This window comes from Misgurnus anguillicaudatus, unplaced genomic scaffold, assembly GCF_027580225.2.
Source record: "Misgurnus anguillicaudatus unplaced genomic scaffold, ASM2758022v2 HiC_scaffold_31, whole genome shotgun sequence".
In the NCBI taxonomy this organism is placed as follows: domain Eukaryota; kingdom Metazoa; phylum Chordata; class Actinopteri; order Cypriniformes; family Cobitidae; genus Misgurnus; species Misgurnus anguillicaudatus.
Window position 1 is genome coordinate 77,328 of NW_027395281.1, and position 19,981 is coordinate 97,308.

At 38.2% G+C, this 19,981-nt stretch overlaps 2 protein-coding genes across 2 annotated transcripts in view; one reads left to right on the forward strand and one right to left on the reverse strand.

Moving 5' to 3' along the window:
* LOC129453502 (uncharacterized) overlaps positions 1-19,981 on the reverse strand; it is an 84,884-nt gene that overhangs the window by 38,084 nt on the left and 26,819 nt on the right. The window lies entirely within an intron of this gene.
* Positions 6,265-19,651, forward strand: LOC141363051 (uncharacterized). The gene is made up of 5 exons (XM_073865520.1): positions 6,265-6,313; positions 8,188-8,499; positions 9,318-9,644; positions 11,518-11,829; positions 19,030-19,651. Exons 1-5 carry the CDS (start codon positions 6,265-6,267, stop codon positions 19,353-19,355), a joined length of 1,326 nt encoding a protein of 441 aa, XP_073721621.1. The 3' UTR covers positions 19,356-19,651.

Sequence of the window (19,981 nt, forward strand, 5' to 3'; positions counted from 1 at the left end):
AGGCTGTCACCTTCTACCATTAAAGTAGATATCGCGGCAATATCCGCGCACCACTCACCGATAAACGGTAAATCTGTGGGTCAGCACGATCTAGTTATTAAATTCTTAAGAGGTGCACGAAGGCTGAATCCTTCTCGTCCGCCCTCTATTCCTCCGTGGGACTTGTCCATGGTGCTGAAAACACTCCAGCTTGCCCCATTCGAGCCTCTGCATTCTGTGAGTATCAAATTTCTCACAATGAAAACTTTAACTCTTCTTGCACTGGCTTCGGTTAAACGGATAGGGGATCTTCATGCATTCTCGGTCAACGATTCGTGCCTTCAGTTCGGGCCCGCTAATACCAGTGTAACATTGAGACCCAGGCCCGGCTACGTGCCCAAAGTTCCCACCACTCCTTTTAAGGATCAAGTGGTGAACTTACAAGCTCTGCCCCAGGAGGAAGCAGACCCAGCCATGGCTTTGTTATGCCCTGTGCGCGCTTTGCGTGTATATGTGGACCGAACTCAAATCTTTAGAACCTCAGAGCAGCTCTTTGTCTGTTACGGTGGTCAGCAGAAAGGGAAGGCTGTCACTAAGCAGAGGATGTCTCATTGGACTGTAGACACTATCGCCCTCGCGTATGAAAAGCAGGGTGTCCCTTGCCCCTTTAATTTGAGAGCCCACTCTACTAGAAGTGTGGCATCATCTTGGGCATTTGCTCGTGGTTCCTCGCTAGCAGACATTTGTAGAGCGGCTGGCTGGGCGACACCTAACACGTTCACCAGATTTTACAGTGTTCGTATTGAGCCGGTATCCTCTCGTGTTCTCTCCTCAAACCGGTAGAAACACTCAGAGTCGGCTCCTGTGTCGGCTTGCAGCCTCCGTTTTGGTGCTGAACGACTGCGCCAATATGGAAGGCCATAAGGTCAAAACGTCACAAAATAAGGTTTTGCCTTTCCTCCATCGCCTTTTCAGTCGATGTTGCGGAGCATCGGCTGTCAGCCTCTCATTAGCTGTATTCCTGAAAACCTGTGTTTGGCTAGGCCCCCGTATAGCGCCCCCGTGAGGTGTCCTATGCGCGTATTTCCGTGGAGCTAATCTGCCACGTTGTCCCTTGCAGAGCCCGCTCTGCTCTCTCTCTAGTATAAATATAGTTATGAGAGTCACGTCATAGACCTATGGGCTATTTTCGCCACCCATTCGTACAATCTCCTCTGGGTTGGCTCCGCAGCGTCTCCTAGTTCCGCCCAGGCTGGATTCGCTTCCCAGTTTGCCTAGTTCACTATCGTGGGTTTAGGAACAAGTAGTGACCGGCCTTCTGCTGTAAGCCCAGGTTCCGCCTCTCGTAAAGTGAAGACGGAAGGTTTTACGCAGGCACTGGAAGGGTCAGCTCCAGTGGCGCTTTGGTAGGGATTCCCAATTCGTCGGTCACGACGTGACGTCGTAGTGACCGACTGAAAGGGAACGTCTCGGTTACGTATGTAACCCTCGTTCCCTGAAGGAAGGGAACGGAGACGTAACGTCCTGTCGCCACAGTTGCTGTTCCACTGCTGAGTCGGCCGGCCCCTTTATTTTGCCGGCTTCTCAGCGAAAAAAGCTGATTTGATTACTGCACCTGCCTCTCATTATATACCCGCGCGGCTGGGCAGCGCAGCAGGTGCAAATAATCTGCATGCCAATTTCATTGGCCTTTTTAATAGCTTCTCGAAGTAGATTTGCCACCGCGGAGCGGTTCCCAATTCGTCGGTCACGACGTGACGTCTCCGTTCCCTTCCTTCAGGGAACGAGGGTTACATACGTAACCGAGACGTTTTATTATTAAATGTTATTTATTTTTGAACTTTGCGTTTGCGTCCTGTCTCTCCTTCCCTGTCGTGACAGACATTCATGTTCCAGCCTTGCCACTTGGATTATCGTCTCTCGTCTTCGTGTGTTTGGATCAGTGTTTCGTGTTGTCGTCTCCGTGTGAGTGTTTGGGTCCGTTCCTGGTTTCATCCATTGGCCATCATCACACTCTTCACCGACTTCACGCTTCATCACTCTTCATGCCACCGTAGACCTTCGATCACCATTGCCAACATCCTGGACTCAGTCACATACTCTGTTGTTTCACTGTGTTTTACCATATTTTACAATAAACCTGTTCTGATCGCCTGCACTTGCTTCCTCCTCTCTATTGTGTCGTAACAGAAGGATCTGACCCATCTCATCTATCGCCTTGTCCTGACGATCCATACGACCCACGACTCTTTGTAAAAACTCCTCCAGATGAGATGGGGAGCGATCGCCTGCTGCTTCCATGATGGTCAGATCCTTCTGTTACGACACAATAGAGAGGAGGAAGCAAGTGCAGGCGATCAGAACAGGTTTATTTCTGTCACGACAGGGAAGGAGAGACAGGACGCAAACGCAAAGTTCAAAAATAAATAACATTTAATAATAAAACACGAGGGATAAGATGGTGAATACGGTGAACACAGGAACATCCAAGACAGGGAACAGACGGGGTAGCAATGACAATGATCCAGCAGTGAGCAAACAGAAGACAGAGGTATATATACACACAGACTAAATGACAAACAGGTGTGATGAGGCAGGTAATTAATCAATGAATGTCCAGGTGATAACAATCGGAACAGAGACAAGACATGACACGGATTAATCGTGACAATATGAGCTTGGACGGACTCTCGCTGTGTGCTTTAGGTTTAACATTTTTCCATCAGATAAGGATATAAACGTTTGTTTTGTGAATGTTTCTGGACGCGTGCTTATTTCAAAGACGTGTTTCGGCTTACGAGCACAAGCTCCAAGAGCTGAGGCAGCGTGTCTGTGGAGATATTGTGCAGGGGACGCGTTTGTGTGCAGGATGCAGGGATAAACGGACGTGTGATTAAAGTGAGTGTTTCTATTTTTTTGTTATACTAAGGTGATATTTATGTACACAAAAGCATATCTGAGCGGTGTTTTATATGTCTATATTGTGAGAGCAGTGAGGCCGATTTAACACAGATGTAATTACAGTAAACAAGAGACAAAAAGAAAATTGGTAAAACTAAATAAACATTTAAAATGCATACCCTTTTTTACTTGAAAAGACATTTGTAGTGCGGATCTGAAAACGCACGTTACTGTTTGAATAAGACTTTGCTACACACCAGGCCAGAGTGTTATTGTGTGTACCACAATGTAACATCACGTTTAAAAGTAAGTCATGATTGGTGTCTGTCAGACACAGTGGTGATGGCTATTTTCTTTGTTTTACTAACGTGGCATTTATGTACACAATATCATATCTGAGCCGTGTTCCGATTAATGGGAGTGGCTTGCAGAGCTGTGCTTTGTGGTGCATAGTGGGAGTTGTAGTTTTTCATACAAATGTGCTCTAAAGTCACGTTCTGTCTTTTCTCGGTCAAATAGGCACAAAATTCTACATTTATGTAACATTTTGACTACAAATATGACCCACTTTCTATAAAGATTAATGTTCCTATCGGTGAAATGGCCCTTTAACTTTAAACTTGCATATGGGGAGGTTAATATGTTTTTTTACAATTAAATGTCTTGCTAAATGATTAGAAACACATACCGCGAGCGTGGTGGCGCTATTCAAAGATGTGTTTATTATAACGTCTTAACAAAGTTACCGTTGCTCGTATGTGCTTCACCTCTGTCACGGGCGCTCCAGTCAGACGAAAGACAGTGAATGAACGGACACACGGTGGCGCTTCATAACAAATGCGTCGACACATCTTGTTCATTATATCACAATATCTGAGCTTTGCGATATTTCCTGTCACAATATTTCCTGATATCAATACAATTGTTATAAAAGATTGTCAAATGTTTTTATTTGAATCAGACCTTTAGATTAGCCTATTTGTGTGTGTAGGTGATTTATAATACAGAAATTACATTACCTTTGCTTGCATAAACTGTTTATTTCCTTTTTGAATGACAATGTCAACATTGTTGCTGTTTAGTTACACCGAAAAATTCAACATGGCGGAATAAATAAATCGCAGATGAAGGGTTTAATACAGTTTAAAGTTTTAATCTAAGATTTGTTAATCTGTGTTTAAATTTAAGTGGTGCAACACAACTCGAATTAAAATTAAACTAAGATCAACAAACCCTAGATTAGCTATAAACTCTGCTTAATTTAATCCTTGTTGGTGCAACCCACCCTAAATAGATGAAAATCAACTTTGTTTTCACAGAATTGTTTTCATTTCTGCGTTTCTGTCTGCTGCTGTTACAGATGAAATAAAAACATTGCAAGTGTATGAGGGAGAATTTGTCAATCTGAAGACTGAAACTGACATACAGAAAATTGAGAAGATCGAGTGGAGATTTGAAGAAACTCTCATAGCTGCAAACAAAAGCCCCACTACATTTAATGATGATCTATTCAGAGATAAACTGAAGCTGAATCATCAGACTGGAGATCTCAACATCAAAGACATCAGAGAGGAACATACAGGAGTTTATAAACTGAAGATCATCAGAGATGGAAAAGCCTCATACAAGAGATTCACTGTGTTTGTCAGAGGTGAGTATCTCAAATCTTTCAATATAATAATCAGGGCTCCTATGCTTGAAAGTCTTGGAAAGTACTTGAATATCAGACATTTGAATTACCTCTGTGTATGAAATCTGCTAAACAAATAAACTTGCCTTGCCTATGGATAAAGAATCTGAAAGATTGAGATAATTAACAGAAATTCATTTATGAGAATATGAGCTGATGTTTATAATCAGTAAATAAGACACTTAATAGATGAAAATCACCTGAATTGATTTAATTTCTGTCTTTCTGTTTCTGTCTGCTGCTGTTACAGATAAAATAAAACCATTGCAAGTGTATGAGGGAGAATCTGTTGATCTGAAGACTGAAGTTACTGACATACAGAGAGATGATGTGATAGAGTGGAGATTTAATGAAACTCTCATAGCTAAAATCAATCCTGCCAACAATATCTTCAATACATATGATGGTGATGATGATCTATTCAAAGATAAACTGAATCTGAATGATCAGACTGGAGATCTCAACATCAAAGACATCACAGAGAAACACGAAGGAGATTATAAACTGAAGATCATCAGAGGAGGAAAAACATCATTCAAGAGATCAATTGTGATTGTAAGAGGTGAGTAACAATACATGTAAACTCTATGCATCATTCAAATAAATTTGGTTGGTTTTATAACACTTGATTTGATCATACATCACATCATTGGTATGCAGTGGCGGAGCCAGAGGGGTGTCCAGTGCCACCCTGGCGCCGGACACAAATTCACGGACGGGCATTTCATTTTTCAGGGGGGGCACAAATGAGAGCAACGTCACTGCAATGCATAATATCATTAATTATGCATTAAGTGGACAAAAAAGCGAGGAAGAACTAACATACCTCTCCATTAATGCAATACAACGGAGAAGTCGTAAAGATTGGACCTAGCTTACTGAAGCAATCTAAACGCAAATAAAACGCGTCGCAGGGCTCGACATCAACGCTTGTCCGGTTAATATCAGAGACAAGTGGATTTTTTAAAAGGCCAAGTGAAAGAGAATTTTACTTGCTCGACTGAACAAGTAGCCTAGTCTGATTAAAAACGCCAATAACAATCACCAAAACATGATAATGATTCTGCATCCTTTAATCAATGGCGACCGAAAGTGCATAATGTAAAAACGCAAAGTTAAACAAATAAGCACAGCAAACACAAAGTGTGTTAACAAAGTGGGTTAAACATACTGCGGTAAAAATGTGGATTTTTTAATAACATGATACAGTTAAGCAGCATCACATCACGGTTGAAAATGTGACCGATTTAATGACAGTTCACTACAAATAATTAATATTAAGCCACTTACATTTTAGACGCAATGTTGACTGTTTTTGTTGTTTCAGCAGCGAAAATAGTGAAAGATAACAGCAGAACCATAACGTGTCAGTCTCACTGCAGGCAGCACTCAATCGTGTCTTAACATTAAGCGGTGGCGCGCTTAGCAAACAACCAAACATTTCCGCGCTCACTACTGACAAACCAATCAAATTCGTTTAAAATATATAGGCTATATTTTTAAATCAGACCAAACACATTTTTATTTTTATTCATTTATTCAGTTACATATATACAAAACCTTAACTTTTAATTAATAACAGTGGCCTATTGATAAAAACATGGAGCTGGTGAACAGGTGAAGGGAGACCGCAGGTTCGTCCAGGGCGGGCACTAGTGACTCACAGGGCGGGCCCGGCCCCCTAAAGCCCGCCCATGGCGCCGGGACTGCTGGACACCGTTGACATGTCACTGGCCACCCCGTGTGCCACCCCAAATTTAATGCGCTACTTTACTTAAATTACTTTACTTAATCGCTATGTTTATTTTCGACGTGCGGCAGCGCAGCACGTTGTTAAAAACAAACATTATGAATATTAACCCTCCCTGCGGTCGCGGCGAAAACTCTTTATTTTTCAATCACTGCGCAAAGAGACTTGGATTTCTCTGCTGATTTTGGACATACAGATATGATTTGTACATCATTTAAAACGTTAAAGTGTCATTTTTTGTGTGTCTATAAAACTGAATGTTGTGCTTTTCACAAAATTAAGAAAATATACATAATGCGCGTTCTGTTATCTCCGTCCATCAGTGACGTCTTTTCAAAAACGCGTCAGAAAAATTACTGTAACTTAATGAATACTTTTCATACCATCAGAAGATAAATGTCATGTCTACATAATGCTTGGAATCTTTAAAATTATGTAAGTGAAGTCGTACACTTTGCTAATACTACATTATTTATTTTCACCGTATATGCTGGAAGTGTGGTAATTGTCTTGTGGACTGAATCTAAGATTGCCAATTCTTTTTACAACAAAACCCAGCACCATGTTTTCATTCTTGACGTGATCTTTATAGGCTACTGTATGATTGTTAATTCGACTGGATTGCCACGTTGAACTTGAAAGCGCGTTGCGCATATCCGATAGTGCGCGTGCACAGCCGGAGCTTAAACGACTTCATATTCGCGTCTTTTTGGCTTAAACGGACAAATGCTCATATGTCAAAATAGCTGTATTGGTGATTTTCATACTAAACATTTGGTTACTGTACGTCTTAAACGAATAAACATTTTATTGCATTCGGTCTTATAACCTGTTGAAGTCGCTCTGTCATTAAAGTTAATTAAATATCAAAAGAAAAAAGAAAACGTTTGCATCTTCTGTATCTTCGTAAAGAAAGATTAATCGAAACATCCTTTGTGTTGAGCTCTGCTATTTGAAGAAAGTTTAAGGTTTATCATAGAGTTTAGATTTCCTGATCTTTTGCTTCATTAAAGGGATAGTTCACAAAATGAAAATTCTGTCATCATTTTTACATCCTTATGTTGTTCTAAACCTGTATGTATTTCTTTTTTTCTGATGAACACAAAAGAAGATATTTTGATAAATGATGGTATGCACGCAGCTGTTAACCATTGACTTCCATAGTAGGAATAAAAACAGCATAATGGAATTCAATGGATATACCATTAATTGTGTGCTTACCATCATTTATCAAAATATCTTCTTTTGTGTTTATTCAAATAAAATACAGGTTTAGAACAACATATGGGTGAGTAAATGATGACAGAATTTTCATTTTTGGGTGAATCCCTTTAACAGACAGTAAATCAGATGTAAGAAATACAGTAGAAAGATTTAAAATTCACCCTTATTATGTTTACATCTAATGCGATCAAAACATTCATTTATGCTTTCTTGATACATGGTTGGTTACATGTCATTTTCTTTTATGGACTATGGACCCCCTAAAATAGCTTTGGCCATCCCCTGGCCACCCCATTAAAAAAATTCTAGTTCCGCCACTGTTGGTATGTTATGTAAACAATTAAACACACTGACTCAATAATTATTATAACTAATATTGATCAACCTGATATTTTATTAAAGTAATTTACCCATTAGATGAATTCACATTGTTAAGAGATTCATAAAATTCATCATCTAGATGTTATAGTTGTGTTTATATTTATATACTGATAGAGAATCTGAAAGATTGAGTTAATAAACAGAAATTCATTTATGAGAATATGAGCTGATGTTTATAATCACTAAATAAAACACTTAATAGATAAAATAATCTGAATTAATTTCATTTCTTTCTTTCTGTTTCTGTTGTCTGCTGTTACAGATGAAATAAAACCATTGCAAGTGGATGAGTGGAAATCTGTTGATCTGAAGACTGAAGTTAAAGACATAAAGAGAGTTGAGAAGATAGAGTGGACATTTAATGAAACTCTCATAGCTGAAATCAAGCCTGCCAATAATATCTTCAGTACATATGATGGTGATGATGATCTATTCAAAGATAAACTGAAGCTGAATCATCAGACTGGAGATCTCACCATCAATGACATCAGAGAGGAACACACTGGAGTTTATAAACTGAAGATCACCAGAGATGGAGAAATCTCAGACAAGAGATTCACTGTGTTTGTCAGAGGTGAGTAACTCAAATCTTTCAGTGTAATAATCAGGGCTCCTATGTTTCTTGAAAGTCTTGGAAAGTACCCCTCCCCCAAAACAGCCATTGTCCAATCACACATCACAGCAACCGTTACTATGCGAGCACGTCTGACAAACATTAACGTCCACGGCGTTTGTAAATCAGACACTACATAAGTTACCCCGAGAGATTGTATGGAGGAGTTGTGTTCTTTCCATTCCCAAAGCCGAAAACACTCTGGTCTTGTTTCTTTCTTCAGAGGCCTTTCTCTTCTTGTCATGCAATCCGTAGACACTTTTTCTCTTCTGACCCTTAGACATTTTGAAAAAACACACAGAGAACGCAAGCTTTAATGAATGGCTGAAGGCATAGCCCACCACACATATACACCTGAAAGTGCGTAAGTGCAGAGAGCGAACCTAGGGACGAGCACGTACGACAGCCTTACGTCAACATACTGATGACATACTGATATTTGACCTTTATTTCAGATACTTCATCTGTTTTATAAAACATTTATCCAGTCATAAGTGAGAACCACATTATTAATTTCTTAATATAAACTATAGTTTATCACACAGACTGAATGCTTATCAACTCATTTGAAAGTGGATTCTGACCTGAGACTGATTCATGTTAAACATTCACTGTCTCAACTTTTGACTGTATATTATGAAAGACAGTCTGAGAGGTTGAGATCATGAGATAAAGTTTATTATGAGAATCTGAGCTTGTGTTTATAATAAGGAAATAAGACATCTGACAGAAATAAAGCAAATAATTGTTCTGCGTTTCTGTTCTGTTTCTATGTGCAGCTTATGCAGGTAAAATGGAGAAAGTCTCAGTGAATGAGGGGGAGTCTTGCACACTGAAGACTGATCTTATTGACATAAAGAGAGTTGATCTGATCGAGTGGACATTTGGAGATGATAAAGCTCTCATAGCTGAAATCAATCCTGTCAACAATATCTTCAGTACATATGATGGTGATGATGATCTATTCAGAGATAAACTGAAGCTGAATGATCAGACTGGAGATCTCACCATCAATGACATCAGAGAGGAACATAAAGGAGTTTACAAACTGAAGATCATCAGAGATGGAAAAACATCATACAAGAGATTCACTGTGTCTGTCAGAGGTAAGTAACTCAAATCTTTCAGTGTAATAATGATTTTATTATCATCTGTACTCTGTTGACAGTATACTGTAGATGTAAGAGTGATTTATGATTTATGACTATTAACTTACAGTGAAGATTTTCACACTTTGGTTAACTCTGACTTATCTTCTGTTTAAACCTGATTTTAACTGCAGCTTAAATTAAGTTAAGTGGACCATGCCTGCCTGACTGACCCCAAGTTGATGGAGGAAGTGTAATCACTGATGGGCTTTGGAAATAATGAGACTGGTGTTCAGTTTCCATGTTAGGGACTGATGGATTGTTGCAATTGTTGGTGTGTAAAGAGAAAATAACAGAGGTGACAAGACACCCTTGTGGGGCACCAGTATATTTAGAACCCTGGGTGATGACCACTGATCTATATAAATGACTGGATTGCGCATAGACTGCTTAACGTAACAGCGTGAGGTGAAGCCAGCGCAGAGTTCGAGCCGCCATCTTGGTATACCCGACCGGCAGAGAGCGTCATTGACTTCCATTCAAAATCATGATCTAATTTCACCCACTTTACAGCGTATCAGTCACGCAAGATTAATTTTAGGATATGTGTGCGTAAATTAACTGTTAATTCTGGTGTTATTTGCAATGTTTATGTTTCAATCGGGCAGGAAAATGGATTTATAAAAAACCGTTAAGGTGAGTGTGTCTGCTGTATTCTGTTAATGACACGGGTATAAATTAAGTTTTAGGTAACTTGTAAGTTTAGATAACATTAAACCAGCAAATTATTGCATACACATACGGTACAAAGTATGATTATTTATTTAGATTTCAGAATGAGCACGTTTGTCATTAATACTAAATATGCTGCGGTCTGTCTGCTGATCTGATACTGTAATGAATATGAATGTATAATAACTGATTAAAAACTAAAATGTACAACTTTCAGTAAATAACTATGTACATGCTTAGCACGTTTGTGTTGTAATAATGTACAGGGTAACTTCAGATATAAAAACGAAGACGTTTTATCATTAAAACTGATCGCGTCTATTGATTTAATAGAATGTTTGGGTATACCCACATGGCGGCACGGTGGCTTCACAGTTGTGACGTCATGCGCAATCCAGTCATTTATATAGATCAGTGGTGATGACGCATTGTTCTGGATTTTAATATATTGTGTCCTGCAAGATAGAAAGTTGAGTAAACACTGACAGAGTGAGCGATTAGCTCCCATGGAAAGGAGAAAATTGTACAGTTTGACAGGCTGGATGGTGTTGAAAGCTGAGCTAAAATCAATGAACAGTACACGGGCATAGGTGGACTTAGTATCAAGATTTTGTAAAATGAAATGTGTGCAAAGTGAGGCTGCATTATCCACTCCCATATTTGCCCTATAGGCAAATTGGTGAGGGTCTAGCGTGATGTGTGACAGGGACCTACAGACTAGCCGTTCAAAGATTTTCATGACAACAGAAGTGAGTGCAACAGGCCTATAATCGTTAAGACAGGTTATGTTAGTTTTCTAATTGTCGGTTTTATAATTGACAACTACATCACAAATATCTTATATAAACAGTTAAACACTGACTGAATATTATAGTGAATACCACCAATACCACCAATATTGAACAGCTGATATTTTATTAAAGTCATTTATACATTAAATTAATTCTCACTGTTAGGAGATTCATAAAATTCATCATCTAGATGTTATAGTTGTGTTTATATTTATATACTGATAGAGAATCTAAAAGATTGAGTTAATAAACAGAAATTATTTTATGAGAATATGAGCTGATGTTTATAATCAGTAAATAAGACACTTAATAGATGAAAATCACCTGAATTGATTTCATTTCTGTCTTTCTGTCTGCTGCTGTTACAGGTCACATAAAACCATTGCAAGTGTATGAGGGAGAATCTGTCGATCTGGAGACTGAAGTTAAAGACATACAGAGAGATGATGTGATAGAGTGGAGATTTAAAGAAACTCTCATAGCTGAAATCAATCCTGCAAACAATATCTTCAGTACATATGATGGTGATGATGATCTATTCAGAGATAAACTGAATCTGAATCCTCAGACTGGAGATCTCAACATCAATAACATCAGAGTAAAACATAAAGGATTTTATAAACTGAAGATCATCAGAAATGGAAAAACCTCAGACAGGACGTTCAATGTGTTTGTCAGAGGTGAGTAACTCAAATCTTTCAGTGTAATAATGATTTTATTAACATCTGTACTCTGTTGACAGTATAGGCCTTTATCACAGTGCGTGTGTCATCACTTTCGATAAAAAAAATAGTAGCGATAACCGGTCTAGTCTGTAGCAATGGTGGCGGGTACAACGAGGGATTGTTTCTGCGTTCTTAAATGTTCTAATAGTTCTACTGAACAGTCGGATCTCAGTTTCCATTCTTTACCAAATGATGAAGAAGACAAGAAAAGGTGGACTCATGCTATTCAGCGGGATGAAGGCAAAAGTTTAGTTGTTTTTAAAGGTAGTACATATGTAACAGTTATGCAGACAACACTTCACGTAAGAATCTGACTACTCGTCAACAGCCAATCGTAAACACCTGAAACGTGCAGTTATACAACTGGGGGAGTGTTCCCCAAAACAAATTAAAGAGACATTCAACGCATTAAAGAAAACCACATCTTGGCATTCCTCTCACACTGACAGGCACAGTAAACCAATATGGGCAAACTACTGTTTAATGGCTAAATACCAGGACCCAATTGATGTAAAAGATGATTTTGTATAAAACATTTATACACAATATATATATATATATATATATATATATATATATATATATATATATATATATATATATATATATATATATATATATATATATATATATATATATATGAAGAGTTTGGTTCCAAAACGCAATAAATCCATTTTGACAAATTTTGGTAAAAACGTGTTTTCTATACCAAGAAAGTGACAAGATGAAAACAACTATTTTCTGTTACAAACTTTCACACAGCATCTTTAGGTTATAAAAACATAAAAAATTCAAATCCATAAGTTGATTTTCAAAGATTTATTATAAAAACGGATTATTTTTTCCACAAAATGCAATAAATCCATGACAAGTTTTTATTCAAAATGCTATAAATCTATTGAATCAATAGCCTATATAAATGTGCATTCATCTTTGCCATGTTATATTCATTTAGTTGACTAGTTGTACACACTAATTAAAAATATAAACATTAATGTTATTAATCAAAACACTTACTTTGTCATATTAAGAACCCTGTCATTGCGGTTACTTGACGTCTTCGCTTAACGTCTTTCACAGCGATCAGCTGTAAAATGTTTTTGGTCCTGCTCGATTTTCGTTGACTTTGAGTAAAATTATGGAAAGTTTTTCATAAGATCCTCTGGGGTCAATGTGTTAGCATGAGAAGCTTGATGCTGTCGGGAGAACAAGCACCCGTCTCCCGAGTGCCTCTCAGGGAAATTGTTAGATGCTGATGGCTTACGTTTCTTTCCCATCACAGAAAACCATCACAGGTTTAGCGATGCAATTAAAGTATTATTTTGTTTTGTTTGTTGATCACGTAGTACAAAGTAGATGAGGAAAACTAGGACTCCGTGTACTCAGCGCGTCCGCCATTGTTTGTTTACATTGCGTGAACGGTGGGCTGTAATATCAGAAATGGATTTATTGCGTTCTGTAAAAAAGGGGGAGTGGCGTTTGTCGCATTTTGGGAAAAAAGGGAGAAAAGATGACAGAATAACACGGCGGATATTGGATTTTGTGTAAAATTAAGAATTTACTTTTAACTACTGACCTGATATAATGCTGATTTTGGCAGTAACTCATTTTTTTCAAAAATGGCGTTTATTGCGTTTTGGAACCAAACTCTTCATATATATATATATATATATATATATATATATATATATATATATATATTTTTTTTTTTAAGCAATATCGCTCGAGTAGGAGTGTGATATTGCTTTTATACAACAGTTCGACGGCACACGTTTGAAAAACGAAAACTAGAAAACAACAACGGAGTTATTTTAAAAGCCTCTTTGTTTGAGAACTACTTCTTCCGCGACGGATTTGAGGGCGGCCAGAATGACAGGTAAAACTTTCGGCTGCTTTGAAGCTCATAACAACTCAATGGACAGAAAAGCCGTTACTTTATATTACCGTTTCTTGGTCACAAAGTGTAGTTTTAAGATTAGTTCAGTCGAGAATGTATATGTATTATATTTAAATCTGCAGTCGATTAGTAAAGATAATTCATATTTAGTGTCTTTTGTGTTGTTATTGTTTTGGCGCGAGGTAAAAGTTAATAAAACTACTTGTATAACGTTACTATTGCTTTCTCATTTATTCTTAACGTGATACGAGCACTCGATTATTATTATTAAACTTTGTTCTTGTCAGTACTATATAAAACGGTTTTTTATAAGTGTCAGAGAGATGTTTTTGCATGCTGCTTATAAATATACCAGTGGCGATATCTCATAACATGTTTTAATAGTCACGTCACGATAAAGTAAATGATCAATGTCCACATTTAAAAGCTGCGGTGCTTACCTGCAGTTCCACGGTGTTTTTGCGTTCTGATAAGAAATATAGCTCCAGAAAAATAATTAATATATTCCTCTTTCCAAGTGTTAATCGTCCACATGATGTGACAAGACATTTCTCCCATTAACTGTAACGTAACATCCAAGAGCGCTGATCTTTGACGGAATAACTTCCGATTGGGGATTCACAGACTGATTTATGAGCTAGTAAACTAATGACACAAACGGAGAGTGATTCAAAACAGGGCGTCTGTGTTTTTCCATTCAGAGATGAGCCTGCTTAGGACCTCCATTCACTAGGTGGCGGAATGATACGAAAGGTGAAGTGGTTACAGTGCCGATACCAGCACAATATCGCATAGGTCTTAGCCAATCAGATTCGAGAACCAGAAAGAACTGTTGTATAAATATATATATATATATATATATATATATATATATATATATATATATATATATATATACACACACACACACACACACACACACAAACAACACACACACACACACACACACACACACACACACACACACACACACACACACACCGGGCATCATGTACATCTAGGATGCCGATTAAATTATTGCATACATTTCATAAACAAACAATCAATCACCATCAGTCTTTGTTTAACAACTCTAAATACACATTTGTGTATATATTTGGGAAAAATAAGTCTACTTTGTCCCTCATCAAGACAATTAAACTGTCATCTCTCCAGATGCCCTCAATTGTTACATCTGTTTTGGTATTTGTTATACAATCACACCAACTCAGTCCTGTTACTGCGAGCTCTCCCTGAACTTGCAAAGTAGAATTTGTGGCTTTTCTTTAGGTTTGCTTGACCGTTGACACCCGAGTCCACACAGCAATAGCAGAAAGTACTGACGACAGGAGGATTCTCATCGACTTTAAAGCAACACTATGTAGTTTCCATTTAAAAATGACTTACAGCTCCCCCATGTGGTTGAAAAGCGCAACAGTGCCTGGTATCAGACACTCTTCTGCAGGCAGGGGGAGGGGCGGGGCTGTGGGCTCTACCCTCCACCGCCACTTTCAGAGTGTGCTTGTAGCAGCTAGGAGGCTGCTCAGGTTGCAGCAACAGTACAATTTGTCCAGTTAAAAGTTGTTCTATCACTGAAATAATTTTATTAACATTATTTAAAGGTGAAAAACTACATAGTGTTGCTTTAAAGCAAACTTCACCTGTTTGCATTAAGCTTTGCAGAAACACAGTCATGTTTTTGAATGGTCATGCATCATTCCCTCAGTTTCCCCTGAGACGGGAGAAATACAGATTTCAGTGAGGCACTTCCTTCTTTCAATGATGTAAAAATTTTCATTTTGCGTTGTTGAAAGAAGAAAGTGCTATATCTCTGTCGAGGGTGTAAGACTACAAACACTCATTCCAGAGGGGGGCAAAGGGTGATGAGGGGGGCTATGGGTGGGACCAACTTACGCTACAGACCTATTACAGATCAGTGGGTGGGACTTATGAAAATACATGGACATACACGATAGAGCTGCCATATTTTTGTAAAATAAGCTAACGGACGCTGTGGAGCGAGCCAGACTTCATGTCACAATAATAGAGGAAGGTAATCAATATGATATGGAAGAGGGTGATTTCGCAAGCGTGCTGCTCTAATCCGCTGTTTGTGGCTAACTTTAAAAGCCACAATACAGCAAGAACTGCGGCAGATGGAGGAACAGAAGGCAGCTGCGCTAGAAGCACGCGGAGGAGGCCGCAGCCTTGGACCTCTGCTGCGTAGAGGAGCCCGGACTTACTCAAGCTGGGACGGACTAGTAGTGCCTGTACTCTCTTTCTGGACAAAATTTCTGCATCAGATCACGATATGGTACTTTGCATACGGACGTGTTTGTTTCACAGACGTGTTTCGGCTCACAAGCACAGGTGCTGAGCCGATGCACGTCTGTGGAGTAAATATATTGTGTGGTGGACACGTTTAACATAAATTGTTGCAACAGCAGTCTAACACGCTATACAACTGTAGCAACTATAAACAAATACAAATGCATGTGTCCTCTAACTGGATCTCACTACAGTTCATCCTGAAAAGGTTGTATCGCTTTGCGTCTTTGTAAGTTTTATAACGTTACGTTACGGATTTCATCAAAGACTAATGGTTTAGCCAGCTAAGTTAACTTTAGGTAACGTTAGCATGTTAGCCATGTCAAGAGAATAATCAAACGTTAAAATTAAACTTACTTATTTTATAATTAAAGATGTAGTTTTCATAGAATAATTTATATCCCTTCTCAAGTTTGGATACTTTTGTTTGTTAAAGCCCCACTGTGTAGGATCTACTCCCATCTAGCGGTAGAAATCTATATGACAACCAACTGATTAATACGCTCTAGCCCCCACCATTCGGAACGCGTTTTAACTAGTACGGTGGCCCTGTCATGTCAAGGTTAACATGGCTTCCAGTAGCTAAAGCAATGAAAAAAATGAACAATTTGCAATCGTGTGATCCGTCAAAGCACACAGATTTATGTTAAACATGTAAAAAGTCTGATTGTCATGATATGTCCGTTTAAAATCACATACAAAAAACAACCATAAACGTATCTTAGACACTCCTTTTTCATCCACGCGAGGAAAAATATCACAGGGGCTGTTACACTTGGTATTAAGATGTGTTTTCGTCGATCAGATCACAAGTGGACGAGAGAGAGACATTACGTTTACACTTGGTGTTTAAATCCGTCTCTTTTTGTCCATTTTCGACCGCTTCTTTCCAGATTACTGAGGAGATGGTCTGTGGACGAGACCCTCTCCTGTCATTAAATCATGAGCTAGAGTAATCACAGGTTTAAATGGACGCGAAACTAATATGTCAGAGTCCAATGCTTATGTTTTAAGTAAACGTTACATGTCCGTGTATATGTAAGAGCTTTCTCTGATATTGGTGAAATAAGATTGCACAACTTTCGCACGCTTGTAAAATGAAACGAACGACGCGCAGATCAGCGGCGTTTTATCAATGAAAGGCTAAAAATAGCGCTGTCACCGTGTGTTTGTGCTAGAGGTCAGAAAATATGAAAAACATTTATCTCAGTACCTCAGATTACATAAATGGGCGGAGAGACGGCGTGTGGCTGTTCCAGCACACAAAACCACATGCGTGTTTACACTAACTGCATATCCATGCTATAGTTAGCCAAGGAACTATAAAACTTCAAGTTTACAACATAGACTGTATAGATGTAAACGAATATGCTGAATTACCTGTGGTGAAGATATAAAATAACTTAGCAACTTCAGTGTCCATTGAGGCCCCATCTTAGAAAACTAACTCCAATATTGACTTTGGTCTTGATGTTTTTCCTGTCGCGTTGTTGTTTAAAATCCCCGTTTCGCTTCATTGGCGACTTGTTTTAATGTCCTCGAGAATATGTTTTCAACAGGCTTTCAAATCAAAGCATTAGATCGCAGGTTGGTTTATCACGGCGTGCTGCCGAAGGATTCAGTCTACGCAGTCTTGATGACGTATACCGCCTACGCATGCAACCTCCGTGCAACCAGCGTTTACGTGTAGTCTGAAAGCGCGAAAGGCGGAGCTTGAATTTCAGGAATGTCCCTCGTCGGCGAATGTATTTCAAAGATGGAGGCACAACATGGATTCAGCCAGAGAGCGATACGGCGGTATGTATTTTAAATAGCAGATTCTACACTTACGCGAATACTTTGATTAGTGGGGTGGAAGTAATTACACATGAATGAGCACATACTTTTGAAAGAAAACATGGGTTTTTGCTAAGAATTAACTAAAAGAAGTACACAGTGGAGCTTTAATGATACACAATCGTGTAAACATTGGAGATTTTGGGGAGATCTCACAGTGATATTGAAAACCTTTGCTCCAACAAACCAGAAGTCGATTATCTACCTTTTGAAACGGCTAAACTTTTGCCTTCATCCTGCCGAATAGCATGAATCCTTTCTTCGCTTCTTCATTAGTTGGGAAAGAATGGAAGGTCTGGCTGTTTAGTAGAATTATCAAAACATTTATGAACGCAACAACAATCTCTCGCTGTGCTCACCATTGCTACAGACTAGACCGGAAGTCAGTTATTGCTACTTTTTTCCATCATGACGACACTTGCACTGTGATAAAGGCCTATACTGTATGTAAAAGTGTTTTATGACTATTAACTTACAGTGGAGATTTTCACACTGTGTTTAACTCTGACTTATATTCTGTTTACACCTGATTTTAACTGCAGATAAGTATTATTCAAATATTTTTATTGAGTTTTGCATAGTAAACACTTACAAAACACTTAACAAGTCCCCATACAACAACACCAATAAACACAGTAATAAATGACAAAACAAAGACAAAAACAAAGACAAAAAAACATTACAGAGTTACAGAGCTCGTGAATCAATTATGACCCAGTGCTTCCAGCAGAAAATTGTAAATTAAAATAATCCAGAAATGGCTGCCAGACCGTATAAAACTCTGAGTTGAAGCCATGGTTGTGTGTTTCAGCTTCTCAAGTTTCAATTAACTGCAGATAAAGCAACTAATTCAAATTTAAAACAGTTTGAACAGAAACTGTGACAACAGATCTGAATCTTTCATTTCAGATATTTGGTCGGTTTTATAATTGACAACTACACCACTGATATCTTAAATTTAGCCATTAGTAGATTTATATACTGATAGACAATCTGAAAGATTGAGTTAATAAATACAAATTAATTTATGAGAATACGAGCTGATGTTTATAATCAGTAAATTATTTTAATTGATTTCATTTCTGTGTTTCTGTTTCTGTCTGCTGCTGTTACAGATGAAATAAAAACATTGCAAGTGTATAAGGGAGAATCTGTTGATCTGAAGACTGACGTTAATATCAAAAAGAAAGGTGATCTGATAGAGTGGAGATTTGGAGATGAAGAAACTCCCATTGCTGAACTCAATCCTGCAAACATGATCTTTACTGCATCTTATAAAGTTAAAAATCTATTCAAAAATAAACTGACTCTGAATCGTAAGACTGGAGATCTCAACATCAAAAACATCAGTGAGGAAGATGATGGAGTTTATAAACTGAAGATCATCAAAGATGGAAAAACTTCAGATAAGAGATTCAGAGTGATTGTCAGATGTGAGTAACTTAAATCTTTCAGTGTAATAATGATTAACATCTGTACTCCAGTCACTGTATCAAAGTCTGTGAGTTCAGTATGATATTACTTCACACTTTCATTTTAAATCAGATAAACTGTAGATTATTTCATGTGGGTTTTTTTGGTACATTTAATTTCAGCTTGTATGTTATTGGCTATATGACTATAAGATGATGTTTGACCTCTTGACCCTTTTTGTTGCTGTACTTATTACACTTTTCAGTTCTAAATGACTTAACAGCCTTGAGTTTGTGAAACATCATTGAACCATTTACTACTTGATCCAGTACCGCCACTCCCTATACATATATCTTTGGAAAAAAAATGTAATTCTGTATAAATATGAATCACAACATCATACATACAAACCAGGCCTGCCAACCCTCACATAATTGACCCCTCTCTCACCCCACATGTTCTCACGCAGGCACATGCCCACCATTGAGATCCCCATGGTGTGTAATAACAGCTAGTCATGGAATAATTGCCTAATATACTCAACTGTAAATACTGTACAACGCCTCTCTCTATTTGGTCTATTTGAGGTGTGACAGTCCCTATTTTAGCACCAATCAACCACTAATCATCACTTTATGCTTTTCCTCTTTCTCA

Excerpts from the sequence above, each read along its gene's own strand:
- LOC141363051 (XM_073865520.1), top strand. The coding sequence starts at position 6,265 with ATGGCGCCGGGACTGCTGGACACCGTTGACATGTCACTGGCCACCCCG. Across the intron at positions 8,500-9,317 it reads ATTCACTGTGTTTGTCAGAG|CTTATGCAGGTAAAATGGAG; the intron begins GTGAGTAACTCA and ends TTCTATGTGCAG. Across the intron at positions 9,645-11,517 it reads ATTCACTGTGTCTGTCAGAG|GTCACATAAAACCATTGCAA; the intron begins GTAAGTAACTCA and ends CTGCTGTTACAG.